This window comes from Poecilia mexicana, unplaced genomic scaffold (assembly GCF_051168715.1).
Source record: "Poecilia mexicana isolate PSO_F unplaced genomic scaffold, ASM5116871v1 scaffold_23, whole genome shotgun sequence".
Lineage (NCBI taxonomy): Eukaryota > Metazoa > Chordata > Actinopteri > Cyprinodontiformes > Poeciliidae > Poecilia > Poecilia mexicana.
The window spans coordinates 22,595,713-22,618,087 of record NW_028263392.1 but is presented as its reverse complement, the minus strand read 5'-3'; the positions used below and the strand labels follow the sequence as shown (position 1 = coordinate 22,618,087).

The 22,375-nt window shown below is 41.8% G+C and overlaps 1 protein-coding gene across 1 annotated transcript in view; it reads left to right on the top strand.

The window, feature by feature from the left end:
• Positions 1-201: 201 nt before the first annotated feature.
• The window catches only part of LOC106910934 (uncharacterized), a 36,699-nt gene continuing 14,525 nt past the window's right edge, over positions 202-22,375 (top strand). Inside the window, 33 exon segments of the mRNA XM_088003177.1 lie at positions 202-227; positions 322-434; positions 609-715; positions 809-975; positions 1,059-1,268; positions 1,368-1,468; positions 1,646-1,758; positions 2,156-2,311; positions 3,162-3,376; positions 3,512-3,597; positions 3,721-3,848; positions 3,964-4,089; positions 4,193-4,383; positions 4,465-4,556; positions 4,746-4,876; positions 5,071-5,195; positions 5,320-5,446; positions 5,666-5,878; positions 6,042-6,212; positions 6,297-6,443; positions 6,643-6,692; positions 6,782-6,914; positions 7,111-7,193; positions 7,291-7,417; positions 7,550-7,740; positions 10,926-11,016; positions 11,123-11,243; positions 11,462-11,643; positions 11,851-12,006; positions 12,089-12,222; positions 12,303-12,436; positions 12,518-12,612; positions 12,750-22,139. Of these exon segments, the coding sequence (XP_087859303.1) occupies positions 202-227; positions 322-434; positions 609-715; positions 809-975; positions 1,059-1,268; positions 1,368-1,468; positions 1,646-1,758; positions 2,156-2,311; positions 3,162-3,376; positions 3,512-3,597; positions 3,721-3,848; positions 3,964-4,089; positions 4,193-4,383; positions 4,465-4,556; positions 4,746-4,876; positions 5,071-5,195; positions 5,320-5,446; positions 5,666-5,878; positions 6,042-6,212; positions 6,297-6,443; positions 6,643-6,692; positions 6,782-6,914; positions 7,111-7,193; positions 7,291-7,417; positions 7,550-7,740; positions 10,926-11,016; positions 11,123-11,243; positions 11,462-11,643; positions 11,851-12,006; positions 12,089-12,222; positions 12,303-12,436; positions 12,518-12,612; positions 12,750-22,139 (13,632 nt within the window).

Here is a 22,375-nt window from a genome sequence, read left to right as displayed (position 1 = left end):
TTTACCGTACTTGTCATACTTTGCAAGGTCCTACAGTTCCAGACGGTCGTCCGAGATCGTGCGATGACAAGAGCCTTTTACATCCTAAGGCTACATTTCCTGACCTTCAGCTCACAAGAGTTGTACCTTTGGTTCCACGTCAAACTGGTTACCATCCTTGCCAGTTTCACTCCACAGATGCTCAACAGTACGATATCAAGCATGAGCTGCGCCAACTACCACGTCGTGTGAGTTGCATTCTAAAGAAGCGTCTTCAGAGACCTTTAGTTACAGTCTACTGGTGAGGTGCCATGTCAGAAACGTTTTCTACAATCTTTTCAGTGTGGGAGGGATTGCCAAAGTGTTCCCTGCCATACCCCTGCTTAGACGACAAGAAATCGCTTCTGTTCTGCTGGCCTACATCAGAAGCTCTACCAGTGTCATCAACAAGCCAGGTGGGAATGAAAAAAATTACTTTTGCCTCATGGATTTCAGTTGTACAACTGCTATGTTGAAAGAGCACCCGGAACAAAAAAAAACACAAAAAAACAAGCCTGTAAATGGCTGATGACTTTAAATAGGGCTCTGTGTAAATTATGCCTAGTCTAACAAATGCATATGTCCCTCAGCTTGCAGGACGGGACTTGAGACTGATGTTGAATGGATTGAAACAAACCTGGGACCCTTTTCTCAATACACGACTTACTCTGACCTCAAAGCCTTCAACCTCTCAGATGTATGTTCAGTTTGATAGGTTGTAAAATCATCCTTTAGTTCATAAACTCTGAGAAATGTATTTCTTTCTTTCTCCTCTAACATGTTTTTGTAGGTGATCATCCTTGATTCCTTTTCTCCAACCCAACTAGCTACCTTCCTCCTTGAACCAAACAACCTATCCAATGAAAATGTTGTAATAATGAGTTTCAGAAGATTTGCGCTCTCAGCATCTATGGCAAACATTGAGTCATTCTTTGATACATTTGTTCATGGTCCAGCTGAAGTAAGTTTTCATCAGAAAGTAATCTTATGAAGTTGATGTCAGAAGGAAGGACAGTAAATTCAATTTTTTTTCTTTCCTTTCAACAAAACTAGACAACACTCAGTCCAAGAATACGTGACACCATCCTGAATCTTACTTTAACAGTTCTTGGCCCAAAACTTTCTATGTTGAATGAGGAAGAATTGAAGTTATGGTTCCAGGTTTATCTTCCTCTTTTCCTGCCAAGTGTTGACTCACGAGCATTTGAAATTATCCCCAGAAATATTACCTGCAGCTCTTATCAGGAGATGTGAGTAAATTTTTTTGTTCTTTGTTTTATCTATGTAAAAAAAAAAATCAAATGTCCCAACTGAAACATGATTAAATCCCTGGATTGTTGTTCTCTCAGTCTCAAAGGGTTCAGCAACATTTTCAGTCAACTTTCAGATGGACAAGTTCAGCTGGTTTTCATGTTTGCATTGGACTATCTCAGGGGACAGTTCCACAGAGGTAGCTTCTGCTTACTAGAAATATGAGCACATATACGTATTGTTGTTTGTGTGATTGAGAATTGGTATATTCATACATAGTTAACTGTTTTAACTGCTTTAAAATTGTAGTCGTCTCATGTTATGTTTAGGTTTAATGTGACCTGTTCCATAAAAATCTTTCTTACTTTATTTCTAGGCATCGCCTGTGTTACATCTGATAACAGGCGTTGGCTAGAAGACAACTTTGGCTATTTCAGATTTCAAGCCTCCTTCATGGATTTTTTGTCTTTAAAGAATGATTTCAGAGGAGTAAGTTTTACACTGCTATGCCTGAATAACATGTACAAACTGTCTTAATAAATTATATTTGGTCATGACATGACCAAATATAATTTAACTGTTTACTTTAGATTCTGTGTTTATTTGCATCAGTCTTTTATTTTCTTAGGCACTAGTGGCCTTTATCTAGCAGTTAGTCATTAATATCCTATTGACAAACTAGATTTTGTTACAAAGTTTGCAGAACAATATGATTAAAGGCTTGCAATAATATATATTAAGGTCAAGTCTGAATACTAGATTTGGAAAGCTTTTATGTAGTTCTGAATTTGTCATTCTATTTTTTTTTTCACAAATAAATCAGAACCTGGGAGATGAAGTCAAGAAACTGTAGGGTTTGGTTAAAGTGTCACTTGTCTTTTCTTAGGTGGAAGTTGTGGATGTTCTCACGATCAGTCAGCTGAGCCAGCTTGCAACAATTCCCTCACAGCTAAACGGGATGCAAGACGTGAGAAAGGTCCTGGGAGCAATCCAGACAGCTGATTTTGGTGCTTTCTTTGACACAGTCTCACCAGTGATTGAGGTAAATGTGTACAATTTTCTTCATAGAACACACGGGACAAAGGATGTTCAAAATGGGTTTCTCACTTACTAACACATGTCCAAACTGCATGGACACCTGTTGACCATCTATATGCTGTCTGCCACTGACTGCATGTCTATGGCTTTTTGCTATAAGTATGTTGTATGTATGGGCACCATGCAGTGCACACCACAGCCACTACTACAAAATGACTGCACTTTGAACACATCTGCATTCAAAGCCACTTGGGAGGTTAACAATATGTTACTGAGATCTTGTTCGAGGTAATTTGAAGATATTGAACACGTTTAGAAATAGTGTGAGGATTTGAGTTTTTCTGTGTATTCATTTAGGTTTCTGTGTTCAGTTGAGTCTCTGTGTTGTCCTGTCTACCCCTTGATTGCTCACAGCTGTATCTTGTTTCCCCTGATTACCTCCTTGTGTATTTAGTCCACCTGTGTTCCTTGTTGGGTCCTTGTCCACTGTCTTGTTGCCTGTTTCTGTCATATTGACACCGGTTGCTACCAGAGATTAGCTCCTGGCTTTTGTTCACTCTGTGCTGCCTGGATTCTTGTGTTTTCATCATTAAATCATTATTTTCTCAGCATAACCTGGGTCTACTGTGTCTGCCTCACCACTCAACTACCGCATTTCATGACACAGACAGCTTAAGTTTAGCAGATTGGAGATAAAGTTATTTTGTGAGTAAAGAGAAAGGATAGCAGCTCTATAGAGATAGTATCGCAGAGATGGATCGTAGGAAGGAGGAAGTCTTGGGTCTGTGTGGCAGAGGAGCATGCTGTTGATGATTTGTGTTTGAACAAACATCCGTTTCTAAACTCACCCACAGGTCCAGTCTGCCAACTACACACTAGAGGTAAAATCCTCCTTCCTCCAGACAGTTATGGAAAGAGGAGTGCTGTCCTTCCCTGCTGTTAGTGATGAAGAGTTCCTGCAGTGGATGAGGGTGCGGCTGAGGCCTTTTTTGGTCAATATTTCACCTAGTCTGGTAGAACGACTTTTCAGCATTGGGACAAACAGGAGCTGCAACAGCAGCCAAGAGATGTAAGTTATTCAGTGAAATACTAGGATCACAGAAAACTGACAAGTATTCCGACATAACTTTTACTTGTAATAATGTCGTGTTTCATTAGATTTCCATCTAATCTTGAAAATGATAGAGAATTGTTGCTTTTTTAGGATTACAGTGCTTGACAAGGTACAAATGACGCTTAGCACTGAAACCAAACAACAGATCTACAACAATATAGTCCTCTTCTTTCAAGGTTTGTTTGAAAAACATGCCCATGCTGTGAATCTCCTAAAGAGCTGCTTGTACACATCTATATGTTTCATAGTAGCTCATATTTTCACCCATAACAATACATTTTCCTTTGTAAAAACAAAAGGCCCAGCATGGGTGAAGTGTTATGAAGGTGGAAGCTTCTACCTCTTCCTGAAAAGCAACTTCCTCAACTTTGGTTTTCCTGATGTGTCAGTATTCATCTCTCTTCTGCCACCAACACGCAAGTCAGAGGTGAAAACATAATGACAAGAGAGTTTATCTCAGTGAAACTTGCCAATATAGCTGAATATCTAATCAACCTTTTGATTTCAATAATTTGGTGACAACTTTGCTTGAATCTCTCCAGCTCCTAAATACCATCAGCACCTCAGAAATGCGTCAGTTCCTCAGCCAGCCTGATGTCACCCAGAACATTTCAAACATCTGTGCCATCTTTAACAACTACAACAAAACCTCTCTGTTCCTACAAACTGTATGTCCCCCAATTCAGACAAGCATGTTTGCAATCACATGTAAGTGGCTATCTAGCTGTGTTCTCTTCATTCTCCCATTGATTGATCGTGCAACACCTGCAGGAGGACGTCCCAGATGACGTGAGGAGGATCATCCTTCCCTGTGTTTGGCCTTTGGCTCTGAGCAGCAACAGAAGATCTGAGGTTGATCTGTGGTTTAACGTACGTTTGAGGAACTATCTGAGGTTCCTCACAAAGGAACTTCTGAACTCCACTGAGGTGCAAAACGCCTCGTGTCTCTCCTTCCAGAAACTGTGAGTTGTTTTCTCATTTCATCTCATGATTGAATGTGTAGGTTTCATCAAACTTAGGTTCTATTATTTTCTTTTTAACAGGGTGTATATTATGGGGAAAACGTTCACATACAACAGTTCAGAATTTGGACGGAAAGATGTATACACCGTCATCAGGAGCTACCTGACAGCTGGTAAGAGTCTAGATCCTGTTATTTGCTCTTTATGCCTTAAAAACTAACCAGTGGTGATCGGATGATTGTTACCGAAGACACCTTTCTATTCTGAGCTGAAATATCAGTGATGCAGGTTTACATCATCATGTTTTAGATCAATAGATTACATATTTCTATGACCGTACTCTGCTATGTTGCTGTCCTCAGGCTCTGGAGCCAGATGCTACAATCCCAGCGATCCAGAGCTGAGTTCTACCTCCTGGTTTGCCAGCTACATCGGCAGCTTTGTTACATTTATCACTCTGGATGATCTCACCAGCTTTATCTCCATCTCTCAGGTGTTTGTCCATTCATAATTAAAGAATATTGAATAATGTATGAAAGTTTTGTAAATCTTACCAAAACCCATTTTCCACTTGGAATTACAAGAGGGAGGAGTAGGAAAAATGAACTGTTTGGATGAAGCCTGGTGCATTTAGCTGTGCAAAGTAATATCTATGTTGCATGGTAATCGATGTGTATACATTTAAAGCTGGAGATATTCCTGGAGGATAACTCTAATCTGGAACTCTTCAACAACACAGCCATCTCTAAATACGTAACAGGCTACTACATCACCCAGCTCTATGCATTCAACCCGAACTTCAGTCTGTTCAAGTAAGTTTTTATCACTCTAGCTGAAAAATATACGGCAATGTTGATCAGATCAGGTTTCCATGTCGATATGTGCTTAATTACTCGTCCTTTCCCTCGGCTGAATAAAAATCCACCTTTCATTCAGGCTTCCAGGCTCTTTATTATGTTCCTCTGACATCCCAAGCTCAGTATTTTCCTCTCTTACTGAATCTGAGACGATGGTCATCTTGGAAAAACTGAAGACATTCTGTAATGGAACAGAAGATCCTGAGGTACCAGATCTAAAAGTTTCTACATAGAAATATTGTTTGCTTCAACAACGTTTTTCCAGCTCAATTTAATTCAATTTGTACAGCAGTAATTGACAGCAAATATCATCTTCATGTCCTTCACTAGACAAACACGTTTGACTCACATGAAATTTTAATGAATCCTTGGGTTTTAAACAGTACAACATTAAGCTAATGCATCCACAATATTATATTCAACAGGTATCTGCAGCTCTGACATCCACCATCAAGACCTTCACAAAGGAAACCTTTGAACAACTTGGCAGTGCCTCTTCAGCACTAACCAAAGATCAGATTCTTACAGTGTCCTCTTCAGTGCTCATTTCCTCTTTGTCCAGCCTGGGCTCTGTGAAAAACTGGGGCCAGGACCAGGCCACCACTATCATCCAGTCCATCACCTCCTCAGGATTTCAGGTAAGTTTTGCTGTTTTCTTCAGCTTTCCTGAAACACTTCAGGTATTCAATGATCGGCTACATAAATGTTAACCTGAATTTGTTATCAAAATCTATGATCATTAGTTTCCAGTTATTAGAACATGGTTTTAATGGGTTTAATAGATAACAATGTAACTGACAGGTCAACAGCGCAGCCTCTCTGGAGTCCCTGGGAACTCTTGTTGTTGGACTTCACTCAGAGTCAATTCAAAAGATCTCAGCTTCCGAAATACTCAGCGCCTCCAAGAAGCCCAACGTCGTTTCCAACATGCTGGAAGCCTCAAAGGTTGTCCAGGAGACTTTTGTCAGAAAGGTAACAAAACAAACATGCCCTTAAATTCAGTAGTACTGAATGAACCAGACAAATAGCAATGACATCTACTGACCTACTTGTCAGATCATTTCTGTGGACGCAAATCCAGTTAAATTGGTGGAGAATGTCCCTGATGTCCTAGCACATGAGATCCCACCTTCACTGCTGGTGTTTTCTGAGAGCACAGTCAACATCAGCATGATTAACAAAAAGACGTGGACTCCAGATCAGGTCAGTGATTTGTTCTGGTTTTAGACAGATAAAAACTTGATGCTGTCAGATATTTTAATTAATATGCCAGAGATCACCTGCCATGTTTAATATAATAATATTTCTCACATATAAATCTTATATATAAATCTTATATAAGACGTTATATAAGTTTTATATATAACATCTTATATAAAGACTCCTGTATTAATCTTTACAGTCCGCCATGTTTATTTGGACATTGGGTGAATCAGGCTTTGACATCGAGCAGTAAGTAACCAACACCCGCAGCTATTTGTCAGGAGAATTTCCACCTTTCCATGCATTAAACTCTGTGCTTTTCTGTTTTCTCTCTGCAGGCTTTCGCCGTCTGTGCTACAAGGCTTCAGTTGTTCATCGGTTCAGAAAATGTCTAAAACCAAAATCAAGCAGATGATCCGTGCCTGTCGACCGAGGAAAGGCAGAGCCAAAGTGGACCTGAAGGAACCTCAGGTAAGTTCTGCAAGTAAAACAATTTATTGAAATGAGACACTTAAAATTAAATGGTTGAAGGCTATGAAAATGGGTTTTTTTTAAATCAATGACCACCAGTTATGTATTCAAATTTGTTTAACATAAACATTTCAATTTATGAAAGTAGTAAGAGCAGAACACTGACACATCAACCTTCTCACACTGTGACCTCCAGCTGACCTGCATGTACAACCTGATCCGTGGCGACCTCTCTCAGAACTTCACTGATTACCCTTCGGACATGCTTCTCTACTTGGAGTGAGTCTCTCTCCACGTAATTATTGTAACTATGTTGCCAGTTGTTTGAAAAAGTTATATGATGATTTTGATTTTTTACAACAATCCCCACCAACAGCTCCGAAAATGTCCAGAAAGCAAACTGCAGGTCCTACTTCTCTGCCCTGGGTGCTACAGACTTCTCTGTGGCCTCCAGCATCTTGAACAAGGGCCCAAAGAAGTTCAGGGAAGCTAGAGACTGCTTGGTGAGAGCCAATAAAACAGAGCATCAATATACAAAGAGCCTACCTGCAGCATATTGCACGTGCCTCAAATTACTCTTCTACAGCAGAGTAATGAAACGTCTTCACTGATTTGAACATTTTTCACTGTTTCAGGGGATCAGTGGTGTCAGCCTGAGCAGAGACAATGTGGAGGTCCTGGGGAACATGGTCTGCACTCTGGATAGATCCGACATTGAGAACTCGGATCCTCTCATCCTGGAAAAACTCAAAGCCTGCAAAGACCTCTCTGCCAGCCAAGTGGCTGCTATGGAAACACTGCTGCTGTCTGGGAAAACACAATACGGGTACTGATGGGTATTTTTCCTTTTTAATCTACATAAAAGAACCACAGACAACGTGTATGAATTTTATAGCCAAGCTTTTGCAAAAGGAGAAAAACTCCGTCAACTGCTCCTCCGAGCCGTTCACAGAGCGTTCTGATCTCCTTCCGCGTGAGCCCCTGTTTTATTGTCAAGGGGGCAGTCAGGAAAAACAACAGAGGTCGTAAAACTTCTAACCCAAACAACTAGCAACCCAGTTCCAGGTGTGATATCTGATCTACGGTCTGAGCCCGGTTCAAATCTCAGTCAAACTGTCAACAAGACAAAATACGACTACAGACGGGCAGTTAGGAGGTATTCTGGTTGATAAGAATTTAAGGTCTGAGAAACACAGAGTTAACTGTTTCACATGAAGATGAACAGACAGTCGTGACCTCCAGGTCAGTTTATACACACATAAGAAAGAGAACACTTTAAACAGAAAATCACAATAATCCTGATTAACATTAGACTGAATATAAACTAAAGTAATAGCAAAATGATAATACCAAAAAATCTCTAACATTCCCCCCTTTTTATCATTTTACTATGTGTGTAAACTTTATGCAAAAGCCAAACATAGAAAAGAAAAGAAAATAAAAGAACCAATAAATGTAAGATTTTTTTTTCTAATCTAAACACAGAAAATACACAATGAATAAATGGAATATAATGCAATAAATGAAAAATAAAAAACAGCAAAAAATCAAAAGCAGTTTTCTCAACACAAACTCCACTTGTTTTCACATTTTGGTGTAGGAGTCATTCAGCAAATGAATTAATCTGTTTATTGATTACAGAACTTCATCATCAGAAAACAAGTCGTCTTTATTTGTGTCATAGGTTATTTTCACCAGCTGATAGTTGATAACAGTTGTGTTAATTGTTTTAAACATCATGCTTCGAAGGCATGGAATAATGCAACTTGTGAACAGGCAACAAAGAAACAAAACACCCAGAATAGGTGTTTCAAGCTTCACCAGTAAATTCCACCATGGTCTGGAAGTGAGCCAAGAAAGAAAATCAAAAGGAGATGATCCTTGTGTTCCACTTTCTATGTAATGTTTAAGTTCCTCCAGTTCCTGTTTCATCAGGAACAAAAGTGCAGCACGTTGGGCCAATGATTTTACAAACACCTCCCTGAGAGGCTGTGAGGAAGTCCAGTACAACACAGTTGTGCAGAACCATCTTTCTCAGTTCAGTCAGCTCTCTCACGGTGCCGTTGGCTGTGTACTGTTGAGTCGCAGTAATTCATATCTGTTGATCTCAACGTGGCTTCGAATCTCACCTACTCCGACCCATGGAAAAATGCCTTGCATAACTTTTTCTCCTGAAGCAAGTTGTCACAGTCTGGGTTGTCTTTCCAGACTTTGCAGCCGGGGGTTGCCCTCTGACCCCTGCAGGCGATGCAGTTGATGTAATCCGGTGTTGTGTCGCAGTAGGTGTAAACTTTGTTACACAGGTTCCAAGGTGGCATCCCAAGAGAAACGTGTCCGTTGTTGTAAACACAGCTCCTCAGAGACCCGGGTTTAGCTCCTGCTAAAGAAATGGTTTCTGGTATTTTCCATGCGGCTTGTGGAAACGGTGGAAACGGAAGTACGTCATCCTCAAATGAACAGTTCATAGATCCAAAAAGTCCTTTTGCGGCATCTCCTGTCCGAAGTAGAACAGAATAGTCCTTTTTGCACCATTTGCATTTTCTTCTTTTCACGGGGACGCTGAGTCATGGTTATGTGCTCAGGCCATAGAGACACATCTGTTTGTCATCAGTGATGCTCTCTGGGTGCAGACCTGAGTTGTGTGTGGCGATTGGTAGCTGCGCACACACATAGCAGTTCACCTTGTTCTCCTCGTGAGCAGTCCTGTTCATCAGCTGCCAGTACAGGTTGGTGCTGTAGTCATGTGGGTAGAAAGTGAGGTCACTTCCTCCTCCAAACATCAGACATGCTGCAGTCACAGCGCAGTAGAAGATCCATCTGGCATATGGAGTCTCCATTGCTGCTCGGCACACAGAGATGTCAGAACCCCCAAACTAAAGAGTGAGGATCTGTCGAGTTTCTTCACTGGCGTTGAGACGAACCACCCTAAAAAATGGAACCCCTGTGTAGCCAGAAACTTCCCCGCCACTCAGGATTAGGGGTCCAACACTTTCTGCAGCTTGCAGTGACTGAGATGTATCCAGCTGGGTCTTTCAGCAATCTTTACAGCTGTTGGTGTGGTCATCAGCACCTGGAACGGTCCTTCCCACCGTGGACTCGCCCAGTTCTTTCGTTTGATGACCTTTAGTTAGACCCAGTCACCTGGCTCTATCGGAGCGGCCTCCTGTACAGGAAGAGAATCAGAAGGCAGTAAATTCGCACTGGACACTTCCTTCTGTTTAAGAGTCCTGATCATATAATCTGCTAATGTCTGATCTTCATCAGCTTTCTGTAAGTCAGGAGCAAACAGAGGCAATCTGTAAACTCTCCCATGAATCATTTCAAAAGGTGTTAGACCATCAGCTGTCGGGGTGATCCTCATATAGAGCTTCACCAAGTCTAAGCATTCTGGCCAGGGTCGGCCAGTGTCTGCCATGCATTTTCTAAATCTGCTTTTCACAGTACCATTTGTTCAGCCCTGCACTCTGTGGGTGATAGGCACAGTGGCCTTTCAATGTCATTCCCAAGTGAGTAGCCATGTTTTGTATCACTTGTCACTGTAAACAGTCTGTGGAATACCGTATGTTGGGATAATAGTTTTGCAGATAGCCTTAGCTACCGTCAAAGCATCTGCATGCTTTGCTGGAACTATTTCAACCCATTTAGAAAAAGCATTAATCATCATCTAACAGTATTTGTTAACTCAAAAGTTCATAACAAAAAATTTTTTATGTAAGAATTTAGTAGTTATATAGTATGTAGTTATATAGTATTACCTCGGGTACTAAAAGCAAAACCATTCATTCCATTAAACAAAAATCTCTGCCAGTTCTTCACATTTTTTGGGATTTTCTGACCTTCTACTTGTCAGACAAAACTGATTTTATCCCAAAGGAGAAAATTAGTCCTCCTGCCCCCTAAACAAGTATTGTATAAAATCATTGAGATAAAGATCTACACAAAAATGTATCCATTACCTATTTAAAATATTTGCATGTATATGACGACGTATATATTGTCTTTCATTTTTAGATATGTAACCAACTGGGACCAGCAAACACTGGAGGATCTCAAGATACTTCCCCTCTACTTTACAAGAACCTTCTGGGACTGGTTTACAATTGTGTGTTTTTATCCCCTTGGTTCCTTTCATGAAAATTAGTCTCATATTTTTTGAAAATGACTTCTAGATTGTTTTATTTTGTAACATTTATTTAATTTTTTTTCAGTCAACAAAGAGGAAATTCCTTAAGGGTTTTCTTCCAGACTTAAGGAAACAAAATCCACACAAGAACAAGCTGAAGTATCTCTTCAAACAGATCAACCCAGTTTTAGTAAAACAAGGAGAAGGTAAATACTACTACTACTAATAATAATAAGAGTAATGGTGAATTCCTTTGCAAAGCCTATGGCTATGTAAACATGACTAAAAAAATTAAGCCTGAAGAGTAAATTATTGACAAAAGGATAAATTAGATATCATGAAGAAATCACTAACAAATGTATTTCCTGCAAGAAATGAATTTCTAACTACACAGCAGCCTCACCAGCTCTCTTGTCGTTACAAGGATGCACTGAGGGCAACATCACCCAGGTGACTGTTAGCGACCCGTCTTTCCCCTTTGGCTACGACGTGACGCAGTTCAACCTCTGCCTGGACGTTTCCATTCTAAAAGATAACCTCTACGCTATCTGCCAGAAAGTGGATGACGATGACTTCCAGAAAATCATTCTGAAGAAGCTCAACCAGGTAACTTGGGAATATGTGGTGGTTTGGTCAAACAGTGCTGTGGGCTTTATGACCTGGAAGAAGCTTTGCGACTAACAGACCCAGTGGCCATCCTGAGATGGAAGGCATTTCATCAGGATGCGACACATTAATGAGCGTCATATTATTTTCATTCATTTGAGTTCATATTCAACACTTTGCTCTTATAATTTCATAAACTACTTCCAGGCATTCCCATCTGGAGTTCCTGATCAGGAAGTACAGATGCTTGCTTCAGTCTCTCGCTCAGCAACACTTGATGACATCTCTAAGTGGAACATCACTGAACTGGATACCTTGGCAGCTCTGATGAAACCTGAAGATGGAACATGGAAGACGGCACAGGTACAGCGCACCGTAAACATTACCAAAACTTTCATTTGACTGGAGTGGAAACTTGATGAGTTTTTCTTCATGTTGCATTTAGAGCAAAGCAATCATCACCAAGTACCTGAAAGCCTCTGGAAATTCACTGGACAGCAGTGAACTAAACATTATTGACTCCAACTTGTGCTCACTGGACACCAGCACTTTACAGACCATCACAGCAGACAGCATGAGGTTGGTGTCAGCATGGATATAACAAACATATCCACTGTGGTTGCTAAAGTGACACTGAATGCCTCTTTATCTGTTGTCAGAAATACCAAGCATCTGGATGTGGCATCATGTTCAACTGAGCAGAAGAGAGTCCTCTATGAGATCAGCAACACCTCCTTCAGCGTCCATCGTGATAATCCGATTAACTATTACAACCTGGTTAAAGGCTATCTAGGTGAGATTAGATACTCACTATTATCTAATTATCCAAATAAGAATTGCTTTTTAATTTTGTCATTCATTTCTTTTTTGAAAGGTGGAGCATCTCTGGTTGATATAATATCTTTGTCAAAACAAAATATAAGTATGGATGTGAAAACCTTCATGAAACTAAACATCAATGTTATAAATGTAAGTATAAACAAGAAAGAAGAATTAGCTTTAGGTGAATTCTTTGGACAATTATAAATGTTCTCTCCTAGTAAACATATATTTTATCTGCTGAAAAAAAATATTTTTTCCAACATTTAATTTTTCTAAACATACAGGATTTAACTGCTTCCAACGTCCAGAAACTCATGGGGGAACATTTACCGGACCTAAAGTTGTTTGAGAACAACACTGTGATTCAGATGTGGGTAAACATGCAACAACAATCAGATCTAGACAGAATGGGTATTGGTCTATATACCAACAGCACAATCCCTCCAACTACAACGCCCACCCAGCAAAGTGCTTTTACAAGTGCTGGAACACGTTCTGACACACAAACAATGACATCCCTGACCAGCTCTGACATACCAGCACATACTACCACATACAGTTCAACCATTCATACTGGAAGCAGCTCATGGAGGACAACTAACACTGCAACCAGTGCTGGAACATCAACTGGTAATTCTGTGACTACTGTTGGAACAACAACTGTGAGTGCCGAGTCTACTCTGTTCACAACAGAAGCAAAAGTTTCAAGCAGTACTGGACCTTCAACACAAGCTCCTGGAACCATCACAGTGATGGTGACAACTGATCGAACAAGTTCCTTGATATCAGAACCTAAACCTGAAACAAGTGCTGGGACATCAACAGGAGATGCTTTGACTAGAGGAATAACAGAGACGTCCTCACAGGGGGTTTTCACTGCAACATCATCATCAACAGGTGGTCCAACTGACTCTTTGACAACATCTCCAGATGGTGAAACTACCACTGGCACAAGAATGCCTTTTCCCACAACCAGTTCTGGAACAATGGTGCCTGTAGTTACAACTACTAGTGGGATGTCAACAACTAGTGCAGCCACAGGAAGTGAGACTCAGTCCGCTCTTAAAATCAGTGCTACCACAACAACAAAGCAAACTTTAACCAGTCCAGAACTATCAAACACTGCAACCAGTCCTGTTACCCATAAGTCTCTAACTGAAGGCACGGGCAGTAGAACATCAACAGCAGATGTTTCAACTGGTACACCAACAAAAAGCCTCACTGACTCTGAAATGCCAACATTTGGTATCACAACAAGATCTGTGTCAGCAACAATTGATACTGGAAGCAGCTCATGGAGGACAACAACTATTGCTGCAACTGATGCTGTAAGATCAACAGGTGATTCTGTGAGCACTGAAGGAACAACAGTGACTGCTAAGTCTAATCACTTCACAACAAAAGCAAAAGTTTCAAGCAGTACTGGAACTTCAAAGCAAGATGCTGGAACAATCACAATCTCAGAAACAACTGTTGGAACAAGTTCCTTGATATCAAAAAATAACTTGGCAACAAGTGCTGGGACATCAACAGGAGATGCTTTGACTAGAGGAATAACAGAGGCGTCCTCACAGGGGGTTTTCACTGCAACATCATCATCAAAAGGTGGTCCAACTGACTCTTTGACAACATCTCCAGATGGTGAAACTACCACTGGCACAAGAATGCCTTTTCCCACAACCAGTTCTGGAACAATGGTGCCTGTAGTTACAACTACTAGTGGGATGCCAACAACTAGTGCAGCCACAGGAAGTGAGACTCAGTCCGCTCTTAAAATCAGTGCTACCACAAAAACAAAGCAAACTTTAACCAGTCCAGAACTATCAAACACTGCAACCAGTCCTGTTACCCATAAGTCTCTAACTGAAGGCACGGGCAGTAGAACATCAACAGCAGATGTTTCAACTGGTACACCAACAAAAAGCCTCACTGACTCTGAAATGCCAACATTTGGTATCACAACAAGATCTGTGTCAGCAACAATTGATACTGGAAGCAGCTCATGGAGGACAACTAACACTGCAACCAGTGCTGGAACATCAACTGGTAATTCTGTGACTACTGTTGGAACAACAACTGTGAGTGCCGAGTCTACTCTGTTCACAACAGAAGCAAAAGTTTCAAGCAGTACTGGACCTTCAACACAAGCTCCTGGAACCATCACAGTGATGGTGACAACTGATCGAACAAGTTCCTTGATATCAGAACCTAAACCTGAAACAAGTGCTGGGACATCAACAGGAGATGCTTTGACTAGAGGAATAACAGAGACGTCCTCACAGGGGGTTTTCACTGCAACATCATCATCAACAGGTGGTCCAACTGACTCTTTGACAACATCTCCAGATGGTGAAACTACCACTGGCACAAGAATGCCTTTTCCCACAACCAGTTCTGGAACAATGGTGCCTGTAGTTACAACTACTAGTGGGATGTCAACAACTAGTGCAGCCACAGGAAGTGAGACTCAGTCCGCTCTTAAAATCAGTGCTACCACAACAACAAAGCAAACTTTAACCAGTCCAGAACTATCAAACACTGCAACCAGTCCTGTTACCCATAAGTCTCTAACTGAAGGCACGGGCAGTAGAACATCAACAGCAGATGTTTCAACTGGTACACCAACAAAAAGCCTCACTGACTCTGAAATGCCAACATTTGGTATCACAACAAGATCTGTGTCAGCAACAATTGATACTGGAAGCAGCTCATGGAGGACAACAACTATTGCTGCAACTGATGCTGTAAGATCAACAGGTGATTCTGTGAGCACTGAAGGAACAACAGTGACTGCTAAGTCTAATCACTTCACAACAAAAGCAAAAGTTTCAAGCAGTACTGGAACTTCAAAGCAAGATGCTGGAACAATCACAATCTCAGAAACAACTGTTGGAACAAGTTCCTTGATATCAAAAAATAACTTGGCAACAAGTGCTGGGACATCAACAGGAGATGCTTTGACTAGAGGAATAACAGAGGCGTCCTCACAGGGGGTTTTCACTGCAACATCATCATCAAAAGGTGGTCCAACTGACTCTTTGACAACATCTCCAGATGGTGAAACTACCACTGGCACAAGAATGCCTTTTCCCACAACCAGTTCTGGAACAATGGTGCCTGTAGTTACAACTACTAGTGGGATGCCAACAACTAGTGCAGCCACAGGAAGTGAGACTCAGTCCGCTCTTAAAATCAGTGCTACCACAAAAACAAAGCAAACTTTAACCAGTCCAGAACTATCAAACACTGCAACCAGTCCTGTTACCCATAAGTCTCTAACTGAAGGCACGGGCAGTAGAACATCAACAGCAGATGTTTCAACTGGTACACCAACAAAAAGCCTCACTGACTCTGAAATGCCAACATTTGGTATCACAACAAGATCTGTGTCAGCAACAATTGATACTGGAAGCAGCTCATGGAGGACAACTAACACTGCAACCAGTGCTGGAACATCAACTGGTAATTCTGTGACTACTGTTGGAACAACAACTGTGAGTGCCGAGTCTACTCTGTTCACAACAGAAGCAAAAGTTTCAAGCAGTACTGGACCTTCAACACAAGCTCCTGGAACCATCACAGTGATGGTGACAACTGATCGAACAAGTTCCTTGATATCAGAACCTAAACCTGAAACAAGTGCTGGGACATCAACAGGAGATGCTTTGACTAGAGGAATAACAGAGACGTCCTCACAGGGGGTTTTCACTGCAACATCATCATCAACAGGTGGTCCAACTGACTCTTTGACAACATCTCCAGATGGTGAAACTACCACTGGCACAAGAATGCCTTTTCCCACAACCAGTTCTGGAACAATGGTGCCTGTAGTTACAACTACTAGTGGGATGTCAACAACTAGTGCAGCCACAGGAAGTGAGACTCAGTCCGCTCTTAAAATCAGTGCTACCACAACAACAAAGCAAACTTTAACCAGTCCAGAACTATCAAACACTGCAACCACTCCTGTTACCCATAAGTCTCTAACTGAAGGCACGGGCAGTAGAACATCAACAGCAGATGTTTCAACTGGTACACCAACAAAAAGCCTCACTGACTCTGAAATGCCAACATTTGGTATCACAACAAGATCTGTGTCAGCAACAATTGATACTGGAAGCAGCTCATGGAGGACAACAACTATTGCTGCAACTGATGCTGTAAGATCAACAGGTGATTCTGTGAGCACTGAAGGAACAACAGTGACTGCTAAGTCTAATCACTTCACTACAAAAGCAAAAGTTTCAAGCAGTACTGGAACTTCAAAGCAAGATACTGGAACAATCACAATCTCAGAAACAACTGTTGGAACAAGTTCCTTGATATCAAAAAATAACTTGGCAACAAGTGCTGGGACATCAACAGGAGATGCTTTGACTAGAGGAATAACAGAGGCGTCCTCACAGGGGGTTTTCACTGCAACATCATCATCAAAAGGTGGTCCAACTGACTCTTTGACAACATCTCCAGATGGTGAAACTACCACTGGCACAAGAATGCCTTTTCCCACAACCAGTTCTGGAACAATGGTGCCTGTAGTTACAACTACTAGTGGGATGCCAACAACTAGTGCAGCCACAGGAAGTGAGACTCAGTCCGCTCTTAAAATCAGTGCTACCACAAAAACAAAGCAAACTTTAACCAGTCCAGAACTATCAAACACTGCAACCAGTCCTGTTACCCATAAGTCTCTAACTGAAGGCACGGGCAGTAGAACATCAACAGCAGATGTTTCAACTGGTACACCAACAAAAAGCCTCACTGACTCTGAAATGCCAACATTTGGTATCACAACAAGATCTGTGTCAGCAACAATTCATACTGGAAGCAGCTCATGGAGGACAACTAACACTGCAACCAGTGCTGGAACATCAACTGGTAATTCTGTGACTACTGTTGGAACAACAACTGTGAGTGCCGAGTCTACTCTGTTCACAACAGAAGCAAAAGTTTCAAGCAGTACTGGACCTTCAACACAAGCTCCTGGAACCATCACAGTGATGGTGACAACTGATCGAACAAGTTCCTTGATATCAGAACCTAAACCTGAAACAAGTGCTGGGACATCAACAGGAGATGCTTTGACTAGAGGAATAACAGAGACGTCCTCACAGGGGGTTTTCACTGCAACATCATCATCAACAGGTGGTCCAACTGACTCTTTGACAACATCTCCAGATGGTGAAACTACCACTGGCACAAGAATGCCTTTTCCCACAACCAGTTCTGGAACAATGGTGCCTGTAGTTACAACTACTAGTGGGATGCCAACAACTAGTGCAGCCACAGGAAGTGAGACTCAGTCCGCTCTTAAAATCAGTGCTACCACAACAACAAAGCAAACTTTAACCAGTCCAGAACTATCAAACACTGCAACCAGTCCTGTTACCCATAAGTATCTAACTGAAGGCACGGGCAGTAGAACATCAACAGCAGATGTTTCAACTGGTACACCAACAAAAAGCCTCACTGACTCTGAAATGCCAACATTTGGTATCACAACAAGATCTGTGTCAGCAACAATTGATACTGGAAGCAGCTCATGGAGGACAACAACTATTGCTGCAACTGATGCTGTAAGATCAACAGGTGATTCTGTGAGCACTGAAGGAACAACAGTGACTGCTAAGTCTAATCACTTCACAACAAAAGCAAAAGTTTCAAGCAGTACTGGAACTTCAAAGCAAGATGCTGGAACAATCACAATCTCAGAAACAACTGTTGGAACAAGTTCCTTGATATCAAAAAATAACTTGGCAACAAGTGCTGGGACATCAACAGGAGATGCTTTGACTAGAGGAATAACAGAGACGTCCTCACAGGGGGTTTTCACTGCAACATCATCATCAACAGGTGGTCCAACTGACTCTTTGACAATATCTCCAGATGGTGAAACTACCACTGGCACAAGAATGCCTTTTCCCACAACCAGTTCTGGAACAATGGTGCCTGTAGTTACAACTACTAGTGGGATGCCAACAACTAGTGCAGCCACAGGAAGTGAGACTCAGTCCGCTCTTAAAATCAGTGCTACCACAAAAACAAAGCAAACTTTAACCAGTCCAGAACTATCAAACACTGCAACCAGTCCTGTTACCCATAAGTCTCTAACTGAAGGCACGGGCAGTAGAACATCAACAGCAGATGTTTCAACTGGTACACCAACAAAAAGCCTCACTGACTCTGAAATGCCAACATTTGGTATCACAACAAGATCTGTGTCAGCAACAATTCATACTGGAAGCAGCTCATGGAGGACAACTAACACTGCAACCAGTGCTGGAACATCAACTGGTAATTCTGTGACTACTGTTGGAACAACAACTGTGAGTGCCGAGTCTACTCTGTTCACAACAGAAGCAAAAGTTTCAAGCAGTACTGGACCTTCAACACAAGCTCCTGGAACCATCACAGTGATGGTGACAACTGATCGAACAAGTTCCTTGATATCAAAAAATAACTTGGCAACAAGTGCTGGGACATCAACAGGAGATGCTTTGACTAGAGGAATAACAGAGACGTCCTCACAGGGGGTTTTCACTGCAACATCATCATCAACAGGTGGTCCAACTGACTCTTTGACAATATCTCCAGATGGTGAAACTACCACTGGCACAATAATGCCTTTTCCCACAACCAGTTCTGGAACAATGCTGCCTGTAGTTACAACTACTAGTGGGATGCCAACAACTAGTGCAGCCACAGGAAGTGAGACTCAGTCCGCTCTTAAAATCAGTGCTACCACAACAACAAAGCAAACTTTAACCAGTCCAGAACTATCAAACACTGCAACCAGTCCTGTTACCCATAAGTCTCTAACTGAAGGCACGGGCAGTAGAACATCAACAGCAGATGTTTCAACTGGTACACCAACAAAAAGCCTCACTGACTCTGAAATGCCAACATTTGGTATCACAACAAGATCTGTGTCAGCAACAATTGATACTGGAAGCAGCTCATGGAGGACAACAACTATTGCTGCAACTGATGCTGTAAGATCAACAGGTGATTCTGTGAGCACTGAAGGAACAACAGTGACTGCTAAGTCTAATCACTTCACAACAAAAGCAAAAGTTTCAAGCAGTACTGGAACTTCAAAGCAAGATGCTGGAACAATCACAATCTCAGAAACAACTGTTGGAACAAGTTCCTTGATATCAAAAAATAACTTGGCAACAAGTGCTGGGACATCAACAGGAGATGCTTTGACTAGAGGAATAACAGAGGCGTCCTCACAGGGGGTTTTCACTGCAACATCATCATCAACAGGTGGTCCAACTGACTCTTTGACAACATCTCCAGATGGTGAAACTACCACTGGCACAAGAATGCCTTTTCCCACAACCAGTTCTGGAACAATGGTGCCTGTAGTTACAACTACTAGTGGGATGCCAACAACTAGTGCAGCCACAGGAAGTGAGACTCAGTCCGCTCTTAAAATCAGTGCTACCACAAAAACAAAGCAAACTTTAACCAGTCCAGAACTATCAAACACTGCAACCAGTCCTGTTACCCATAAGTCTCTAACTGAAGGCACGGGCAGTAGAACATCAACAGCAGATGTTTCAACTGGTACACCAACAAAAAGCCTCACTGACTCTGAAATGCCAACATTTGGTATCACAACAAGATCTGTGTCAGCAACAATTCATACTGGAAGCAGCTCATGGAGGACAACTAACACTGCAACCAGTGCTGGAACATCAACTGGTAATTCTGTGACTACTGTTGGAACAACAACTGTGAGTGCCGAGTCTACTCTGTTCACAACAGAAGCAAAAGTTTCAAGCAGTACTGGACCTTCAACACAAGCTCCTGGAACCATCACAGTGATGGTGACAACTGATCGAACAAGTTCCTTGATATCAGAACCTAAACCTGAAACAAGTGCTGGGACATCAACAGGAGATGCTTTGACTAGAGGAATAACAGAGGCGTCCTCACAGGGGGTTTTCACTGCAACATCATCATCAAAAGGTGGTCCAACTGACTCTTTGACAACATCTCCAGATGGTGAAACTACCACTGGCACTAGAATGCCTTTTCCCACAACCAGTTCTGGAACAATGGTGCCTGTAGTTACAACTACTAGTGGGATGCCAACAACTAGTGCAGCCACAGGAAGTGAGACTCAGTCCGCTCTTAAAATCAGTGCTACAACAACAACAAAGCAAACTTTAACCAGTCCAGAACTATCAAACACTGCAACCAGTCCTGTTACCCATAAGTCTCTAACTGAAGGCACGGGCAGTAGAACATCAACAGCAGATGTTTCAACTGGTACACCAACAAAAAGCCTCACTGACTCTGAAATGCCAACATTTGGTATCACAACAAGATCTGTGTCAGCAACAATTGATACTGGAAGCAGCTCATGGAGGACAACAACTATTGCTGCAACTGATGCTGTAAGATCAACAGGTGATTCTGTGAGCACTGAAGGAACAACAGTGACTGCTAAGTCTAATCACTTCACAACAAAAGCAAAAGTTTCAAGCAGTACTGGAACTTCAACGCAAGATGCTGGAACAATCACAATCTCAGAAACAACTGTTGGAACAAGTTCCTTGATATCAAAAAATAACTTGGCAACAAGTGCTGGGACATCAACAGGAGATGCTTTGACTAGAGGAATAACAGAGACGTCCTCACAGGGGGTTTTCACTGCAACATCATCATCAACAGGTGGTCCAACTGACTCTTTGACAATATCTCCAGATGGTGAAACTACCACTGGCACAAGAATGCCTTTTCCCACAACCAGTTCTGGAACAATGGTGCCTGTAGTTACAACTACTAGTGGGATGCCAACAACTAGTGCAGCCACAGGAAGTGAGACTCAGTCCGCTCTTAAAATCAGTGCTACCACAAAAACAAAGCAAACTTTAACCAGTCCAGAACTATCAAACACTGCAACCAGTCCTGTTACCCATAAGTCTCTAACTGAAGGCACGGGCAGTAGAACATCAACAGCAGATGTTTCAACTGGTACACCAACAAAAAGCCTCACTGACTCTGAAATGCCAACATTTGGTATCACAACAAGATCTGTGTCAGCAACAATTCATACTGGAAGCAGCTCATGGAGGACAACTAACACTGCAACCAGTGCTGGAACATCAACTGGTAATTCTGTGACTACTGTTGGAACAACAACTGTGAGTGCCGAGTCTACTCTGTTCACAACAGAAGCAAAAGTTTCAAGCAGTACTGGACCTTCAACACAAGCTCCTGGAACCATCACAGTGATGGTGACAACTGATCGAACAAGTTCCTTGATATCAAAACCTAAACCTGAAACAAGTGCTGGGACATCAACAGGAGATGCTTTGACTAGAGGAATAACAGAGACGTCCTCACAGGGGGTTTTCACTGCAACATCATCATCAACAGGTGGTCCAACTGACTCTTTGACAATATCTCCAGATGGTGAAACTACCACTGGCACAAGAATGCCTTTTCCCACAACCAGTTCTGGAACAATGGTGCCTGTAGTTACAACTACTAGTGGGATGCCAACAACTAGTGCAGCCACAGGAAGTGAGACTCAGTCCGCTCTTAAAATCAGTGCTACCACAACAACAAAGCAAACTTTAACCAGTCCAGAACTATCAAACACTGCAACCAGTCCTGTTACCTCAGAGCCACAAACTGATGGAAGCACTACAATTCTGGTAAGAATTTGAACCTCAATACAGGATATAATTTTGTGCCTTCTATTTTTGTGTTTGCCTGTTGTGACATTCTAATATCCCAGGCTTTCAATGATCTACTTCTGAGCTTTCTCTTCTCCTGGGCACTTTTACATCTCATTCTGAGTTTTTTAAAAAAAGGCTTTAGCTCCAGAGGGGATTCAAAATTTTTCACCAGCTGTAGTTTTCTTTTGCAAAGATGTACAACTTGCTCTGGG